General features: G+C 44.4%; 1 protein-coding gene across 1 annotated transcript in view; it reads right to left on the reverse strand.

Moving 5' to 3' along the window:
- The window catches only part of LOC106572974 (uncharacterized), a 127,059-nt gene that overhangs the window by 86,504 nt on the left and 23,910 nt on the right, over window positions 1-16,645 (reverse strand). Inside the window, 1 exon segment of the mRNA XM_045696564.2 lies at window positions 1,395-1,501. Within this exon segment, the coding sequence (XP_045552520.2) occupies window positions 1,395-1,489 (95 nt within the window). The 5' untranslated portion in view covers window positions 1,490-1,501.

Raw genomic sequence — 16,645 nt, forward strand, 5'->3', positions numbered from 1 at the left:
GGGAGAAGGGAAGAGGAGAGGGGGAGAGCAGGGAGAAGGGAAGAGGAGAGGGGGAGAGCAGGGAGAAGGGAAGAGGAGGGGGAGAGCAGGGAGAAGGGAGGGGGAGAGCAGGGAGAAGAGAAGAGGAGACGGGGACAGCAGGGAGAAGGGAAGAGATGAGAGGGGGAAAGCAGGGAGAAGGGAGGGGGAGAGCAGGGAGAAGAGAAGAGGAGAGGGGGCGAGCAGGGAGAAGAGAAGAAGAGAGGGGGAAAGCAGGGAGAAGGGAGGGGGAGAGCAGGGAGAAGAGAAGAGGAGAGGGGGCGAGCAGGGAGAAGGGAAGAGATGAGAGGGGGAGAGCAGGGAGAAGGGAAGAGGAGAGGGGGAGAGCAGGGAGAAGGGAAGAGGAGAGGGGGAGAGCAGGGAGAAGAGAAGAGGAGAGGGGGAGAGCAGGGAGAAGGGAGGAGGAGAGGGGGACAGCAGGGAGAAGGGAAGAGATGAGAGGGGGAGAGCAGGGAGAAGGGAAGAGGAGAGGGGGAGAGCAGGGAGAAGGGAAGAGGAGAGGGGGAGAGCAGGGAGAAGGGAAGAGGAGAGGGGGAGAGCAGGGAGAAGGGAAGAGGAAAGGGGGAGAGCAGGGAGAAGGGAGGGGGAGAGCAGGGAGAAGAGAAGAGGAGAGGGGGAGAGCAGGGAGAAGAGAAGAGGAGAGGTGGAGAGCAGGGAGAAGGGGAGAGCAGGGAGAATAGAAGAGGAGAGGGGGAGAGCAGGGAGAAGGGAAGAGGAAAGGGGGAGAGCAGGGAGAAGGGAGGGGGAGAGCAGGGAGAAGAGAAGAGGAGAGGGGGATAGCAGGGAGAAGGGAAGAGGAAAGGGGGAGAGCAGGGAGAAGGGAAGAGGAGACGGGGAGGACGTGGGAAACTGAATGAAATTAAAAACTGTTTGTGGAACAGCTGCATATAGGGAGGATTTCATTACATTAAGGCTGCGTCCCAAATGTAATGCACTACTTTTGACCAGGGCCCATAGGGATCAGCAACGTATAACATTAAAAGGCATAGCAGTCCATGGTCTTTACTGATCATATGAAGGAATAGCAGTCCATGGTCTTTACTGATCATATGAAGGTATAGCAGTAATGACTATGGTCTTTACTGATCATATGAAGGAATAGCAGTAATGACTATGGTCTTTACTGATCATATGAAGGAATAGCAGTAATGACTATGGTCTTTATTGATCATATGAAGGAATAGCAGTAATGACTATGGTCTTTACTGATCATATGAAGGTATAGCAGTGATGACTATGGTCTTTACTGATCATATGAAGGAATAGCAGTAATGACTATGGTCTTTACTGATCATATGAAGGTATAGCAGTAATGACTATGGTCTTTACTGATTATATATGTAAATGACGCTTACGCTTTAAGGACTTGTCCCATCTCATACTTATCGGTGACATCATAGATGTTGTCTAAGTTCCGCCCATCCCGCAGGGCAAGGCACCCAAATGGCATGACGGCATCCACCTATCAGAGACAAGATTTACACTCAGTCAATCCATTAACCTATCACAGAGTAGTATTACAGCTTCAATTGAACACATCTACCAATAAGAAACCAGCATTACAGCGTCAATCAATACATCTACCAATAAGAAACCAGCATTACAGCATCCATCAACACATCTACCAATAAGAAACCAGCATTACAACGTCAATCAACACATCTACCAATAAGAAACCAGCATTACAGCATCCATCAACACATCTACCAATAAGAAACCAGCATTACAGCGTCAATCAACTCCTTTAAAACAGACAAGTAAAGTAAAAAGTTCAGACAAAGTTTCTGATAGAAATGCACTTTATAGTGAATAATTTCCTTTCTGTAGTGTTTGTTGTGCACACTATTCACGAGCCAGCAGTAGTTAGTGACCCAAACCCAACCAATCTCTCCGTCCAGGAGTTTGAAGTCTTCAGAATGAAAAGGAACCAGCTGTGATTATATTATATGTCATAACTCGAGTTGTAATTCCATACTAATTCTATGGACCCACCATCTTGGGATCCCTTCACTAAGTCCCTGGTCTCATAACTCGAGTTGTAATTCCATACTAATCCTATGGACCCACCATCTTGGGATCATCACACTAGTCTCATAACTTTTCTCCCACTACAGTCAGTCAGTGACACCCCAGCTAGCACATAACGTTCTGAGAACCATATGTTTCTTAGAGCGTGGTTGTCCTACTGTTATTTTGCATACAACCTTTCACACTACATTCTGTAAAATGGTGCAAGGATACCCAGCTAGCGCATAACGTTCTGAGAACCATATGTTTCTTAGAGCGTGGTTGTCCTACTGTTATTTTGCATACAACCTTTCACACTACATTCTGTAAAATGGTGCAAGGATACCCAGCTAGCGCATAACGTTCTGAGAACCATGTTTCTTTCTGTGGTAGGAAGACACTACACCTGATCTTAATAAGTGCTTGTTTCTTTTAAAACGAGGTCTGTTTGAATAGACTAAAATGAACAGCTTTGGTATGAGTTATAAAAACATGGCGTGCCAGCTCCATCCTGTTGGTGCAGTAATCTAATTCCATGGATAGAGAACAGAAGATCATAGGTTTGAATCTTACTGAAGCTATGCCAAAAAAAATACAAAATGTTTTTTTTTGCATGATTAATGCCTAAGCAGATGAATATCCATCTGTTCTTGGAATGAAAAACAGTTACAGGATCTACAGAAACTGTTTCACATTCTGTTGTGGGATTAAAATGGATTGAATTGTCATTTTTTTGGGGTCATTGATCTACACAAAATACGGTTAATGTCAAAAGAAAAATTTGAACATAAAAAAAACAACACTATTATTCAATAAATATTCACACCCCTGAGTCAATACATGTTACAATCACCTTTGGCAGCGATTACAGCTGTGAGTCTTTCTGGGTAATTCTCTAACAGCTTTACACACCTGGATTGTGCAACATTTACTCATTATTCTTTTCACAATTCTTCAAGCTCTGTCATATTGATTGTTAATTATTGTTAGACAAACATTTTTCAGGTCTTGCCATAGATTTTCAAATGGATTTAAGTCAAAACTGTAACTCCGCTATGCAGTAACATTCACTGTCTTCTTGGTAAGCAACTTCAGTGTACTGTGGCAAGAAAAAGTATGTGAACCCTTTGGAATTACCTGGATTTCTGCTTAAATTGGTCATACAATTTGATCTGATCTTCATCTAAGTCACAACATTAGACAAACACAGACTGCTTAAACTAATAACACACAAACAACGTTTCCATGTCTGTATTGAACACACCGTGTAAACATTCACAGTGCAGGGTGGGAGAAGTATGTGAACCCTTGGATTTAATAACTGGTTGACCCTCCTTTGGCAGCGATAACCTCAACAAAACGCTTTCTGTAGTTGTGGATCAGACCTGCACAACGGTCAGGAGGGATTTTGGACCATTCCTCTTTACAAAACTGTTTCAGTTCAGCAATATTCTTGGGATGTCTGGTGTGAACTGCTCTCTTGAGGTCAGGCCACAGCATCTCAATCGGGTTGAGGTAAGGACTCTGACTGGGCCACTCCAGAAGGCGTATTTTCATCTGTTGAAGCCATTCTGTTGTTGATTTACTTCTGTGTTTTGGGTCGTTGTCCTGTTGCGTCACCCAACTTCTGTTGACCTTCAATTGGCAGACAGATAGCCTTATATTCTCCTGCAAAAAGTCTTGATAAACTAGGGAATTCATTTTTCCGTCGATGATAGCAATCTGTCCAGGCCCTGAGGCAGCAAAGCAGCCCCAAACCATGATGCTCCCTCCACTATATTTTACAGTTGGGATGAGGTTTTGATGTTGGTGTGCTGTGCCTTTTTTTCCTCCACACATAGTGTTGTGTGTTCCTTCCAAACAACTCAACTGTAGTTTCATCTGTCCACAGAATATTTTGCCAGTAGCGCTGTGGAACATCCAGGTGCTCTTTTGCAAACTTCAGACGTGCAGTAATGTTTTTTTTTGGACAGCAGTGGCTTCTTCCGTGGTGTCCTCCCATGAACACCATTATTGTTTCGTGTTTTACGTATTGTAGACTCGTCAACAGAGATGTTGGCATGTTCCAGAGATTTCTGTAAGTCTTTAGCTGACACTCTAGGATTCTTCTTAACCTGTTGGGGCTAGGGGGCAGTATTGAGAATTTTGAAAAAAATATGTGCCCATTTTTAACTGCCTCCTACACCAACTCAGAAGCTAGGATATGCATATTATTACCAGATTTGGATAGAAAACACTCTGAATTTTCTAAAACTGTTTGAATGGTGTCTGTAAGTATAACAAAACTCATATGGCAGGCAAAAACCTGAGAAAAAAAAATAATTTTGTGGCTGTACTACTTTTTTTTAGTCATTGTTATTAGATACCACAGTGAGAAAGGATTCATTTCGCACTTCCTACGGCTTCCACTAGATGTCAACGATCTTTATAAAGTTGTTTGAAGCGTCTATGATCAACAGAGACCGGATGACAAGGAAGGGAAGTTGACCTCCCTGGGATGTCGTCACTTCATTATTTGCTGCACCTGCGCGATCATGTGATGCGATACATTTTTCAAAGACGTTTTTCAAGACACAGGAGAGGTCGGGTTGAAACATTACTGATGTTTCACGTTAAAAATGGCTCTAAAGATTGATGCTAAACAACGTTTGACATGTTTGAACGAACGTAAATAGATTCTTTTTTTTACTTTTCGCCGTGACTCCCCCCCCCCCCGCGCTACTTTTTAGTAGCCTACCGAAGCGCTAACAACTTGGAGTTATTGGGACATCAATTATGAACTTTGTTGAAAGAAACCACATTTGTTGTGAACATGGGATTCCTGGAAGTGCCAATGGATGAAGATAATCAAAGGTAAGGGAATATTGACAATAGTAATTTTGATATTACATGGTTACAAGATGGTGCTAACCTGTATAGCCTAGCCTATTGTTCTTAGCACAGCAACCGGTTTATTGCAAATTGTGATTTCCCAGTAAAGTTATTTTGAAATCTGGCAATGCAGTAGCATTTACGAAATGTTAAACTATGAATATTAGAATGACAATATTATAATTTACCAATGTTATCGAATAGTAATTTTGTAATTTGTGACGTTGTTCACCGGAAGCATTTGAGAGAGAAAAAAAAATCGGAATTTCACCGCTACTGTAAAATGCTGTTTTTGGATATAAATATGAACTTGATGGAACAAAAAATGCATGTATTGTATAACATAATGTCTTAGGAGTGTCATCTGAGGAAGATTGTCAAAGGTTAGTGCATAATTCTAGCTGGTTATCCGCTTTTGGTGACGCCTGTCTTTGAATTGACAAAACATTACACACAGCTATTTTCAATGTACTCTCCTAACATAACCTAACTTTATGCTTTCGCCGTAAAGCCTCTTTGAAATCGGACAATGTGGTTGGATTTAGGAGATGTTTATCTTTCAAATTGTGAGAAATAGTTGATTGTTTGAGAAATTGAAATTATTAGATTCTTGCAGTTTTGAATTTTGAATTTCCCGCAATGGTCTCTTGACAATAAATCCCTATACCGGGATAAGATCATGGCATGTTCCAGAGATTTCTGTAAGTCTTTAGCTGACACTCTAGGATTCTTCTTAACCTCATTGAGCATTCTGCGCTGTGCTCTTGCAGTCATCTTTGCAGGACGACCACTCCTTGGGACAGTAGCAGCAGTGCTGAACTTTCTCAATTTATAGACAATTTGTCTTACAGTGGACTGATGAACATCAAGGCTTTTAGAGATACTTTTGTAACCCTTTCCAGCTTTTTGCAAGTCAACAATTCTAAATCTTATGTCTTCTGAGATCTCTTTTGTTTGAGGCATGGTTCACATCAGGCAATGCTTCTTGTGAATAGCAAACTCAAATTTTGTGATTGTTTTGTACAGGGCAGAGCAACTCTAACCAACTCTAACCATCTCCAATCTCATCTCATTGATTGGACTCCAGGTTAGCTGACTCCTGATTCCAATAAGCTTTTGGAGAAGTCATTAGCCTAGGGGGTTCACATACTTTTTCCAACCTACACTGTGAATTTTTAAATTATGTATTCAATATAGACAAGAAAAATACAATAATTTGTGTGTTATTCCACTGTTCTGCCTGCGGCTATGGAACCCTGACCTGTTCACCGGACGTGCTACCTGTCCCCGACCTGCTGTTCTCAACTCTCTAGAGACAGCAGGAGCGGTAGAGATACTCTCAAAGATCGGCTATGAAAAAGCCAACTGACACTTACTCTGGAGTTGCTGACTTGTTGCACACTCGACAACTACTATGATTATTATTATTTGACCATGCTGGTCATTTATGAACATTTTAACATCTTGACCATGTTCTGTTATAATATCCACCCGGCACAGCCAGAAGAGGACTGGCCACCCCTCATAGCCTGGTTCCTCTCTAGGTTTCTTCCTAGGTTTTGTCCTTTCTAGGGAGTTTTTCCTAGGGAGTTTTTCCTAGCCACCGTGCTTCTTTCACATGCATTACTTGCTGTTTGGGGTTTTAGGCTGGGTTTCTGTACAGCACTTTGAGATATCAGCTGATGTACGAAGGGCTATATAAATAAATTAGATTGATTTGAAATTTGATATTAGTTTAAGCTGACTGTGTGTGTCTATTGTTGTGACTTAGATGAAAGTCTGATCAAATTGTATGACCAATTTATGTAGAAATCCAGGTAATTCCAAAGGGCTCACATACTTTTTCTTGCCACGTAGATTTGGCCTTGTGTTGTAGGTTATTGTCCTGCTGAAAGGTGAATTAACCTCCCAGTGTCTGGTGTAAAGCAGACTGAACCAGGTTTTCCTCTAGTATTTTCCCTCTGCTTAGCTCCATTCTGTTTCTTTTTTTTATCCTGAAAAACTCACCAGTCCTTAACGATTACAAGCATACCCATAACATGATGCAGCTACCTCTATGTTTGAAAATATGGAGAGTGGTACTAAATAATGTGTTGTATTGGATTTGCCCCAAACATAACATGTTGTATTTAGCACAAAAAGTTATTTGCTTTGCCACATTTGTTGCAGTATTACTGTAGTGCCTTGTTGCACACAGGATGCATGTTCTCTTCACTCTGTTAATTAGTTAATGTGGAGTAACTCCAATGTTGTTGATAAAACCTCAGTTTTCTCCTATCACAGCCATTCAATTCAATGTCCTTATTTGTGAGGCATTGGAAAACCTCCCTGGTCTTTGTGGTTGAATCTGTGTTTGAAATTCACTGCTTGACTGAGGAACCTTACAGGATTGGTATGTGTGGGTTACATAGATGAGGTAGTCATTCAAAAATCAGTCCATGCATTTACATTTACATTTACATTTAAGTCATTTAGCAGACGCTCTTATCCAGAGCGACTTACAAATTGGTGCATTCACCTTATAATATCCAGTGGAACAACCATTTTACAATAGTGCATCTAAATCTTTTAAGGGGGGGTTAGAAGGATTACTTTATCCTATCCCAGGTATTCCTTGAAGAGGTGGGGTTTCAGGTGTCTCCGGAAGGTGGTGATTGACTCCGCTGTCCTGGCGTCGTGAGGGAGCTTGTTCCACCATTGGGGTGCCAGAGCAGCGAACAGTTTTGACTGGGCTGAGCGGGAACTGTGCTTCCTCAGAGGTAGGGAGGCGAGCAGGCCAGAGGTGGATGAACGGAGTGCCCTTGTTTGGGTGTAGGGCCTGATCAGAGCCTGAAGGTACGGAGGTGCCGTTCCCCTCACAGCTCCGTAGGCAAGCACCATGGTCTTGTAGCGGATGCGAGCTTCGACTGGAAGCCAGTGGAGAGAGCGGAGGAGCGGGGTGACGTGAGAGAACTTGGGAAGGTTGAACACCAGACGGGCTGCGGCGTTCTGGATGAGTTGTAGGGGTTTAATGGCACAGGCAGGGAGCCCAGCCAACAGCGAGTTGCAATAATCCAGATTCGTCAGACCAGGTGATTTCCCCCCCCCCCCCCCCCTCCACTCTTCAATTGCCCTTCTTCTTGTTTTTAGCTGATCGGAGTGGAACCCAGTGTGGCCGTTTGCTGCAATAGCCAATCCGCGGCAAGGACGAACGAGTTGTGTATTCGGAGATGCCGTTCCTCACACAAATGTTGTACTGCGTCGTTATTTGCCTGTTTATGGCCTTCCTGTTAGCTTCCACGATTCTTGCCATTCTCCTTCGACCACTCATCAACAAGCTGTTTTCGCCCACAGGACTGCCCGCTGACTGGATGTTTTTTGTCTGTCGAACGATTTTTTTTGTTGCAAAAAACCTAGACACTGTCGTGTTTTGAAAAGCACAGGAGGCCGACCATTTCTAAGATACTAGAACCGGCGAGCCTGGCACCGACGATCCTAGTTGCTTAGGTCACTTGTTTTTCCCACTCTAACGTTCAATCGACCAGTAACTGAATGCCTTGATGCCTGTCTGCATGCTTTATATAGTAAGCCAAGGCCATAGGACTCACTGTCTGTAGGAGATAACCATTTTCGTGAATGGGGTGGTGTACCTAATAAACTAGCCACAGTGTATACACTGAGTGTACAAAACATTAAGGACACCTCGCTCTTTTCACGACATAGACTGACCAGGTGAATCCAGGTGAAAGATACGATCCCTTATTGATGTCACATGATAAATCCACTTCAATCAGTGTAGATGAAGGGGAGGGTTAAAGAAGGATTTTTAAGCTTTGAGACAATTGAGACATGGATTGTGTATGTGTGCCAATCAGAGGATGAATGGGCAAGACAATAGATTTAAGTGTCTTTGAACGGGGTATGGTAGTAGGTGCCAGGCGCAACTGTTTGTGTCAAGAACTGCAATGCTGCTGGGTTTTTCATGCTCAACAGTTTCCTGTGTGAATCAAGATATGTCCACCACCCAAAGGAAATCCAGCCAACTTGACACAAGTGTGGGAAGCATTGGAGTCAACATGGGCCAGCGTCCCTGTGGAACGCTTTCGACACCATGCCCCGACGAATTGAGGCTCTTCTGAGTTGCCTTGCATTTTCAACAAGCTCTAACAGTCTCACCGCTGAATTAAACATTCATCAAAGGTTCTCCAAAACGTCTAATTTCAAAGGGATTTTGCTGCTCCTGTATCGACTGTTTCCTGAGTATCTCCAACACAGACTGTTTCCTGTACTGAGTATCTCCAACCCAGACTGTTTCCTGTACTGAGTATCTGCAACCCAGACTGTTTCTTGTACTGAGTATCACCAACCCAGACTGTTTCCTGTACTGACTCTCACCAACCCAGACTGTTTCCTGTGTGTGTCCAACCCAGACTGTTTCCTGTACTGAGTATCATCAACCCAGACTGTTTCCTGTACTGAGTATCACCAACCCAGACTGTTTCCTGTGTGTTTCCAACCCAGACTGTTTCCTGTACTGAGTATCTCCAACCCAGACTGTTTCCTGTACTGAGTATCTCTAACCCAGACTGTTTCCTGTACTGAGTATCTCCAACCCAGACTGTTTCCTGTACTGAGTATCTCCAACCCAGACTGTTTCCTGTACTGAGTATCTCCAACCCAGACTGTTTCCTGTACTGAGTATCTCCAACCCAGACTGTTTCCTGTACTGAGTATCTCCAACCCAGACTGTTTCCTGTACTGAGTATCTCCAACCCAGACTGTTTCCTGTACTGAGTATCTCCAACCCAGACTGTTTCCTGTACTGAGTATCTCCAACCCAGACTGTTTCCTGTACTGAGTATCTCCAACCCAGACTGTTTCCTGTACTGAGTATCTCCAACCCAGACTGTTTCCTGTACTGAGTATCACCAACCCAGACTGTTTCCTGTACTGAGTATCACCAACCCAGACTGTTTCCTGTACTGAGTATCACCAACCCAGACTGTTTCCTGTACTGAGTATCTCCAACCCAGACTGTTTCCTGTACTGAGTATCACCAACCCAGACTGTTTCCTGTACTGAGTATAACCAACCCAGACTGTTTCCTGTACTGAGTATCTCCAACCCAGACTGTTTCCTGTACTGAGTATCTCCAACCCAGACTGTTTCCTGTACTGAGTATCTCCAACCCAGACTGTTTCCTGTACTGAGTATCTCCAACCCAGACTGTTTCCTGTACTGAGTATCTCCAACCCAGACTGTTTCCTGTACTGAGTATCTCCAACCCAGACTGTTTCCTGTACTGAGTATCACCAACCCAGACTGTTTCCTGTACTGAGTATCTCCAACCCAGACTGTTTCCTGTACTGAGTATCTCCAACCCAGACTGTTTCCTGTACTGAGTATCTCCAACCCAGACTGTTTCCTGTACTGAGTATCTCCAACCCAGACTGTTTCCTGTACTGAGTATAACCAACCCAGACTGTTTCCTGTACTGAGTATAACCAACCCAGACTGTTTCCTGTACTGAGTATAACCAACCCAGACTGTTTCCTGTACTGAGTATAACCAACCCAGACTGTTTCCTGTACTGAGTATAACCAACCCAGACTGTTTCCTGTACTGAGTATAACCAACCCAGACTGTTTCCTGTACTGAGTATCTCCAACCCAGACTGTTTCCTGAGTATAACCAACCCAGACTGTTTCCTGTACTGAGTATAACCAACCCAGACTGTTTCCTGTACTGAGTATAACCAACCCAGACTGTTTCCTGTACTGAGTATAACCAACCCAGACTGTTTCCTGTACTGAGTATCTCCAACCCAGACTGTTTCCTGTACTGAGTATAACCAACCCAGACTGTTTCCTGTACTGAGTATAACCAACCCAGACTGTTTCCTGTACTGAGTATCTCCAACCCAGACTGTTTCCTGAGTATAACCAACCCAGACTGTTTCCTGTACTGAGTATAACCAACCCAGACTGTTTCCTGAGTATAACCAACCCAGACTGTTTCCTGTACTGAGTATAACCAACCCAGACTGTTTCCTGTACTGAGTATAACCAACCCAGACTGTTTCCTGTACTGAGTATCTCCAACCCAGACTGTTTCCTGTTCTCAGTATGAGACAATTGTTCATTAAATGTCCATTGCTCTTGAATGATGGATGCCGAGATATATACCAATAGACGAGGGACTGTCGATACAGCAAACCGTCGGTTGCCCAGTGTGAACGAAATCACAATCCGCTTTTTTTGTTGTTCAGGCCCTTAACTGTTGTGTTGAATATGAGCATCTGGCAGTTTATTGGCTGCCCGGTATCCAGACGTCCTGTCTCCAGAGCTTCCTATACAGGAACACCTGAGTCAGGTCATTTCACTGGCGCCGTCGTAGCCTTGACCACGGGTATGTTCACTCATATCCCTTTTATACTTTCAATCAATTAAATTAATTTTATTTTTTCCAGGACCTGAGGCACTTTTTCAGTCACATTTCTGAAGCCCTAAAAAAAAAAACACTTAGCTTTATATGGAAATGACCGATGGACATGAAGAAGGTTTATGAATTACTTTTTGGAGGCATACTGTCAAAATGTTTAAAAAAAAATGTTTTTATACGACTCCCAGTTAACCACAATCCTACAAAACACACACACACACACACACACACACACACACACACACACACACACACACACACACACACACACACACACACACACACACACACACACACACACACACACCAGGGTGGTCAACTAGGTTAGGGGCGTAGCATCAGAGGAACATTTAATCCCACCCGCTGCCCTAATCTCTAATCTCTAATCCAGAGTGCTGCTACTGGGATGGAGTGTGTGTGTGTGTGTGTGTGTGTGTGTGTGTGTGTGTTTATTCATAGGAATGTGTGTAGTCATATGATGTGTGGAGTTGTGGGGGGATGTGATGGGTGTGTGTGTGTGTGTGTGAGGGGGGAGGGGACAATGGCCTACAGAAGCCTAGATTATTTAAGACTATTACGTAAATTGATGGTTCCATAACATTGTTTTAGTGTTGTGGCCATGGTGTGGACATCAACCAGAATATAGTTACACTGAATAATGAGATTGGGGCAGTGGTGTCTGTGTATGTCTCTGTGTGTGTGTGTGTGTGTATATGTGTGTGTATATGTGTGTGTGTATACATACGTGTGTGTCTTTGAAGCTAGGCGATGCTGCCTGCATATAGACGAAACATTCTACCAACTACCAAACAGTGACTGAGTGAGTTAGTGACACAGTAAAAGTGAGAGCAGGAGAAAGTGTGAAAGACAGAATCCCACATATCCTCCAGCTTCACAAGCCTAAAGTCCCCTAAACTCACAACCCCACAGTCCGCTAGCTTCACCACCCCACAGTCTGCTAGCTTCACAACCCCACAGTCCGCTAGCTTCACAACCCCACAGTCCGCTAGCTTCACAACCCCACAGTCCGCTAGCTTCACAACCCCACAGTCCGCTAGCTTCACAACCCCACAGTCCGCTAGCTTCACAACCCCACAGTCTGCTAGCTTCACAACCACACAGTCCTCTAGCTTCACAACCCCACAGTCCTCTAGCTTCACAACCCCACAGTCCTCTAGCTTCACAACCCCACAGTCCGCTAGCTTCACAACCCCACAGTCATCTTGCTTCACAACCCCACAGTCCTCCAGCTTCACAACCCCACAGTCCGCTAGCTTCACAACCCCACAGTCATCTTGCTTCACAACCCCACAGTCCTCCAGCTTCACAACCCCACAGTCTGCTAGCTTCACAACCCCACAGTCATCTTGCTTCTTAACCCCACAGTCCTCCAGCTTCACAACCCCACAGTCCGCTAGCTAGAGTAGGTCAGGGCGTGACAGGGGATGTTTTGTGTTTTACTATGTTTTCTATTTCTATGTTCTTAGGTTCTAGTTTTTGTATTTCTATGTTGGCTTGTTTGGGATGATCTCCAATTGGAGGCAGCTGGTCCTCGTTGTCTCTAATTGGAGATCATATTTAAGTAGGGGTTTTTCTTCCCGGGTTTTTGTGGGTTATTATATTTTGAGTAGTGTTTGTTTCTCTCTGCGTCACGGTTTGTTGTTTTTGTCAATTCAGTTATTTATGTTTTGCAAAGTTTCACGGATTTAATCAAATGTGGCACTACAACCACGCTGCACTTTGGTCCGCTCCTTTCGACAGCCGTGACACTGGCATGCATAGTAATAATATCAGCCCTCTGATTACAATGAAGAGAAAGATGTGTCACTCTGATCTGGGCCAGCTGCAGCTTAACTAGGTCTTTCCTTGCAGCACTGGACCGTACGACTGGACAATAATCAAGATAAGATAAAACTAGAGCCTGCAGAACTTCCTTTCTGGAGTGTGGTGTCAAAAAAGCAGAGCACCTCTTTATTACGGCTAGACCTCTACCCATCTTTACACATATTGAATCTATATGTTTTGACCATGACAGTTTACAATCTAAGGTAACGCCAAGTAATTTAGTTTCCTCAACTTGTTCAACAGCCACACCATTCATTACCAGATTCAGCTGAGGTCTAGAATTTAAGGAACGATTTGTACCAAATACAATGCTCTTAGTTTTAGAGATGTTCAAGGACCAGTTTATTACTGGTTATCCATTCCAAAACAGACTGCAACTCTTTGTTCTGCGTTTCAGTGACTTCATCAGCGGTGGTTGCCGACGGCTACATGGTTGAATCATCAGTTCCCTGAGTTACTTTAGAAGGTGAGAAAGCGCCAGAAATCACACCATCACACTCCCTCTCTTCATGAATCCCAGTCTCCCAGTGACTAGAAATATATTTATAGTGTGGTGTGTGTGTGTGTGTGTGTGTGTGGGGAGTGTGTTCATCTAAGTCCTTGCACACTATGGCTGTGCCCTTTAAAGCTTTGAAGTATTCAGATCAACAGTACTACAATACTACATGTCATTCTGAGTTCAAAGTTCACAACAAACCCACTGAGAAGCTTCTGTCTCGAGGAAAGAGAGTTGTGGGCATAACTGAATACATAAAAAAACCCACCAGGAAAAACTCAATCTGTCTTTCAGATTTGACGTTAAACCTCATGGCCCTATTCCTGACGTCTGTCTCTAAACCGAGGTCCTGATCATGGCCCTATTTCTGACGTCTGTTTTATATTCTGCTGTACGTACCAAGTGACCCCCAGTGACAGCAGCAGTATAAGACTACTGTATAGCTGCGTCTCAAATGGCACCCTTTATAGCACCTGTGGCTCTGGTTAAAAGTAGTGCACTATGTAGGGAATAGGGTGTATAGGGCTCTGGTTAAAAGTAGTGCACTGTGTAGGGAATAGGGTGTATAGGGCTCTGGTTAAAAGTAGTGCACTATGTAGGGAATAGGGTGTATAGGGCTCTGGTTAAAAGTAGTGCAATATGTAGGGAATGGGGCGTATAGGGCTCTGGTTAAAAGTAGTGCACTATGTAGGGAATAGGGTGTATAGGGCTCTGGTTAAAAGTAGTGCACTATGTAGGGAATAGGGTGTATAGGGCTCTGGTTAAAAGTAGTGCACTATGTAGGGAATAGGGTGCCATTTGGGACGCTAACCTAAGTGCCAGTCTGTATGAGTGACAGCGGTTTTCATCTAGCTGCATTATACCAAGAATATGATAATTGACATGAATATTTTACACCGTGCTGTCAAAGGTTTTCTCTCTGTGTGTGTGTATGTGTGTGTGTGTGTGTGTGTACGGTGCAGTTTCATGGTCCAAAACAGGCTGTCGCTGAAATGTGACCGTTTGTTGAACATCTGCTACTGCTAAAGAACATTAAAACAATTTCAGTGAGTCCAGGTTTTCCTTAGCCTGACGACTCACAGCGACTCCAGGTTTTCCTAAGCCTGACGACTCACTGTGAGTCCAGGTTTTCCTTAGCCTGACGACTCACAGCGAGTCCAGGTTTTCCTTAGCCTGACGACTCACAGCGAGTCCAGGTTTTCCTAAGCCTGACGACTCACTGTGAGTCCAGGTTTTCCTTAGCCTGATGACTCACAGCGAGTCCAGGTTTTCCTTAGCCTGACGACTCACAGCGAGTCCAGGTTTTCCTTAGCCTGACGACTCACAGCGAGTCCAGGTTTTCCTCCACAGCCTCTACCCTCCTGTCTGTAGCAGGGGAAATGCATAAACAGAGACACATACAAAGCTCTCCATCGTCCTCCATTTGGCAAATCTGACCACAATTCTATCCTCCAGATTCCTGCTTACAAGCAAAAACTAAAGCAGGAAGTACCAGTGACTCGTTCAGTACGGAAGTGGTCAGATGACGCGGATGCTACACTACAGGACTGTTTTGCTAGCACAGACTGGAATATGTTCTGGGATTCATCCAATGGCATTGAGGAATACACCGCCTCAGTCATCGGCTTCATCAATAAGTGCATCGATGATGTCGTCCCCACAGTGACTGTATGTACATATCCCAACCAGAAGCCATGGATTACAGGCAACATCCACATTGAGCTAAAGGCTAGAGCTGTCACTTTCAAGGAGCAGGACACTAATCCGGACGCTTATAAGAAAAAACTCTATGCCATCAGACAAACCATCAAACAAGCAAAGCGTCAATACAGGATAAAGGTTGAATCCTACTACACTAGCTCTGACGCTTGTCGGATGTGGCAGGGCTTGAAAACTATTATGAACTACAAAGGGAAACCCAGACACAAGCTGCCCAGTGACACGAGCCTACCAGACAAGCTAAATGCCTTTTATGCTCGCTTCGAGGCAAGCAACACTGAAGCATGCACGAGAGCACCAGCTGTTCTGGACGACTGTGTGATAACGCACTCCATAGCTGATGTGATCAAACCTTTAAACAGGTCAACATTCACAAAGCCGCTGGGCCAGACGGATTACCAGGACATGTACTCAGAGCATGTGCGGACCAACTGCCAAGTGTCTTAACTGACATTTTCAACCTCTCCCTGACCGTGCCTGTAATACCTACATGTTTCAAGCAGACCACCATAGTCCCTGTGCCCAAAGAAGAAGGTAACCTGCCTAAATGATTACTGCACCATGGCACTCACGTAGGTAGCCATGAATTGCTTTGAAAGGCTGGTCATGGCTCACATCAACAGCATCCTCCCAGACACCCTAGACCCACTCCAATTCGCATACCACCCCAACAGATCCACAGATGACGCAATCTCAATCGCACTCCACACTGCCCTTTCTCACCTGGACAAAAGGAACACCTGCCGCGCAAAACAACACGTCTGCCACGCTGATCCTTAACACTGGGGCCCCTCAGGGGGTGTGTACTTAGTCCCCTCCTGTATTCCCTGCTCACCCACGACTGTGTGGCCAAACACGACTCCAACACCATCATTAAGTTTGCTGACGACACAACAGTGGTAGGGCTGATCACCGACAAAGATGAGACGGCCTATAGGGAGGAGGTCAGAGAACTGGCAGTGTGGTGCCAGGACAACAACCTCTCCCTCAATGTGAGCAAGACAAAGGAGCTGATCGTGGACAACAGGAAAAGGCGGGCCGAACAGGCCCCCATTAACATCGACGGGGCTGTAGTGGAGCGGGTTGAGAGTTTCAAGTTCCTTGGTGTCCACATCACCAACGAAGTATCATGGTCCAAACATACCAAGACAGTCATGAAGAGGGCACGACAAAACCTTTTCCCCTCAGGAGACTGAAAAGATTTGGCATGGGCCCCCAGATCCTCAAAAGGTTCTACAGCTGCACCAT

This window comes from Salmo salar, chromosome 15, assembly GCF_965601325.2.
Source record: "Salmo salar chromosome 15, fSalSal1, whole genome shotgun sequence".
Taxonomy (NCBI): Eukaryota; Metazoa; Chordata; class Actinopteri; order Salmoniformes; family Salmonidae; genus Salmo; species Salmo salar.